Source organism: Anopheles bellator, chromosome 1 (genome assembly GCF_943735745.2).
Source record: "Anopheles bellator chromosome 1, idAnoBellAS_SP24_06.2, whole genome shotgun sequence".
Lineage (NCBI taxonomy): Eukaryota > Metazoa > Arthropoda > Insecta > Diptera > Culicidae > Anopheles > Anopheles bellator.
This window is the reverse complement of record NC_071285.1, coordinates 37,033,560-37,035,602: the sequence shown is the minus strand read 5'-3', so window position 1 is coordinate 37,035,602 and position 2,043 is coordinate 37,033,560. Positions and strand designations below refer to the sequence as shown.

The 2,043-nt window shown below is 50.4% G+C and overlaps 1 protein-coding gene across 1 annotated transcript; it reads right to left on the bottom strand.

Moving 5' to 3' along the window:
- Positions 1-533: 533 nt before the first annotated feature.
- On the bottom strand, positions 534-1,419 carry LOC131215527 (ovochymase-2-like). Its single transcript, XM_058209916.1, has 2 exons — positions 819-1,419; positions 534-745 (listed from the first exon to the last, which is right to left on the bottom strand). Exons 1-2 carry the CDS (start codon positions 1,417-1,419, stop codon positions 534-536), a joined length of 813 nt encoding a protein of 270 aa, XP_058065899.1.
- Between the last annotated feature and the right edge of the window lie 624 nt (positions 1,420-2,043).

The window sequence follows — 2,043 nt, the reverse complement described above, 5'->3', positions numbered from 1 at the left end:
TTCAGAAATCAACTTACCTTTTCGATTTTTATTTTCTTGGGCCAAAAACACGAATATAAACACGTTTGACATGTCGTTGTAAATAGTTTTTATATTTTTAGCCAGCCACACGAAGCGTTAACGATCCGGCATTACAAATTAATATTACGCTAGGTTTAACGCTTCGTGTGGCCCTAGCTTTATGTTTTACTGGCAACATTACCTTGTTTTTACATCAGGCAAATGCTTTCAGATAGAAAAAATTAGTTTGCAACTTATCTTTGAAAAATTGTTTATAGAATACAAAATGGAATATAGAATTCTGTTACAATCCTGCCGAATATGCTCTCCTGTTACTTTTTCAATTTTCGAGGCGACAGTCCAGTGAAACCCGTTCGTTAATCCGTTGATTATTTTATTCGATAAAGTGGTTGATTGGCCCTTTTAACCATCTATTACAAGGTTTTTCGGATTACCCGTTCTCCTTTTCTTTCTTGGACGCAAATGTTGCTCTCTCAGCCGAATCTTAAGGAACGAAATAGACAAGTCTTCGGCTAGACCTTGTTGTTAGAACTTGCATTGGCAATGATTCGATCGATCCAATTTGTGTACTTTGCTGCGTTCAGCAAACTGGCCAAGGTGTTGATGCCGCACCGATACATTCCCTTCGCCAACGTGCCGAACGTGGTGATGCCCTGCAAATAGTAGCGGCCATCGACGTTGACGTAGAATCCACTGCCACCGCTTCCGCTGCATACCGGAGTAACTGAGGAATGGGAACCGCAATCGGGATTTAAAAATCTGACCGAAAATCAGCTGCAGCTGGTCGCGCTCATTACCCGCACAGAAAAACTGATTCGCTTCGAACAGCTCGGCCGTGAACAGTTCGAGACACCTTCGCTTGGGACACACCGTCACGTTGGCCACTTCGAGCACCGGCGTGTAGACATTGCCCTGTCCAATGCCCCACCCCACGCTGGTACCCCGGATTCCTTCCAGCTGCTCATCGACAGTTGGCCAAAGGCAGGCCGGTTGAACCAGTTCACCAAAAGGTAGAGGATCTCGCAGCTCGAGCAACGCTATGTCGTTGCTGAAATCTGGCGCACGGTAGTCCGGATGTGGGAAGATCTGCGCCACAATAATGCGACCTCCCTGGTCGGGGTTGCTCAGGTTGTAGGCACCGTAGCGTACCGATACCTGCTCCACCGGACGCCCCTGGACGCAGTGGGCCGAACCAACCACGAACCATACGCTGACAATCGTGGCCCCACAGAAGTAGTGCCATTCTTCGCCCACCGCTTCCTGCAACCCGACGTGAAATGGCCAACCTCTCGTCCCTGAGCTGCGCACTCCACACTCGGTACCGACGTCAACCTGCCCACGTACCAGAGACAGCGCCACACCGAAGCACACCAGTTGGCTCCGTGAGAACTGCCACATGTTTCCTTGAACGGGGACCCGGGGAAAAAACCGGACACGCTGACGCAATCAAACAGGTACACGCACCATACGTGGCTGGCAGCGAGTGAAAACGAACCTGAGAGCCACAGAAAAAAAACCCAGACTCTAAATCAAATCCTCTGACCAGAGCTGACGGGACGGTCTCGCCGGCAACCGGTACCGCACTGGGACTTTGGTGCTCCCGGTGTGACTACCGGCCCCGGGGCAGCGTCGGACGACACGTTGATAATCTAGTTTCGGCGAGCGAAAGCAGTCATTAAAAAGTCATTACTGTTTATCGCAGCGCTTAAAAGTATAAAAAATGGGATCATAACAAGAAGCGACGAGTAATAAAAGCCGAGAGTGGCCACACCGTGCGCGGAAACGAGATCTGCAGTGGCACACCCGGCAGGCATGTGCCGGCGAGGACCGAGACTCCGAGAGTGGAAAAACGTCTAGATCTAAGCTGGAAATGGTGAACGGGCAGCCGGAAAAATTCCCATGGCTGCGTTTAGGTTTAGGCCAGGGCCACCCCAGGACCGGGTGGACGAACGCTGTGACAGAAAGGCTTTGGGGAATATAAATTACCGCGGCTTTTATTCCGTATAAGGCGCTCGCCTTTGG

Bases quoted from the DNA above. Each gene is read 5' to 3' on its own strand.
- LOC131215527 (XM_058209916.1), bottom strand. From the start codon at position 1,419: ATGTGGCAGTTCTCACGGAGCCAACTGGTGTGCTTCGGTGTGGCGCTG. The intron at 746-818 runs GTAATGAGCGCG...CCCATTCCTCAG, and splicing joins GAATCAGTTTTTCTGTGCGG to TTACTCCGGTATGCAGCGGA.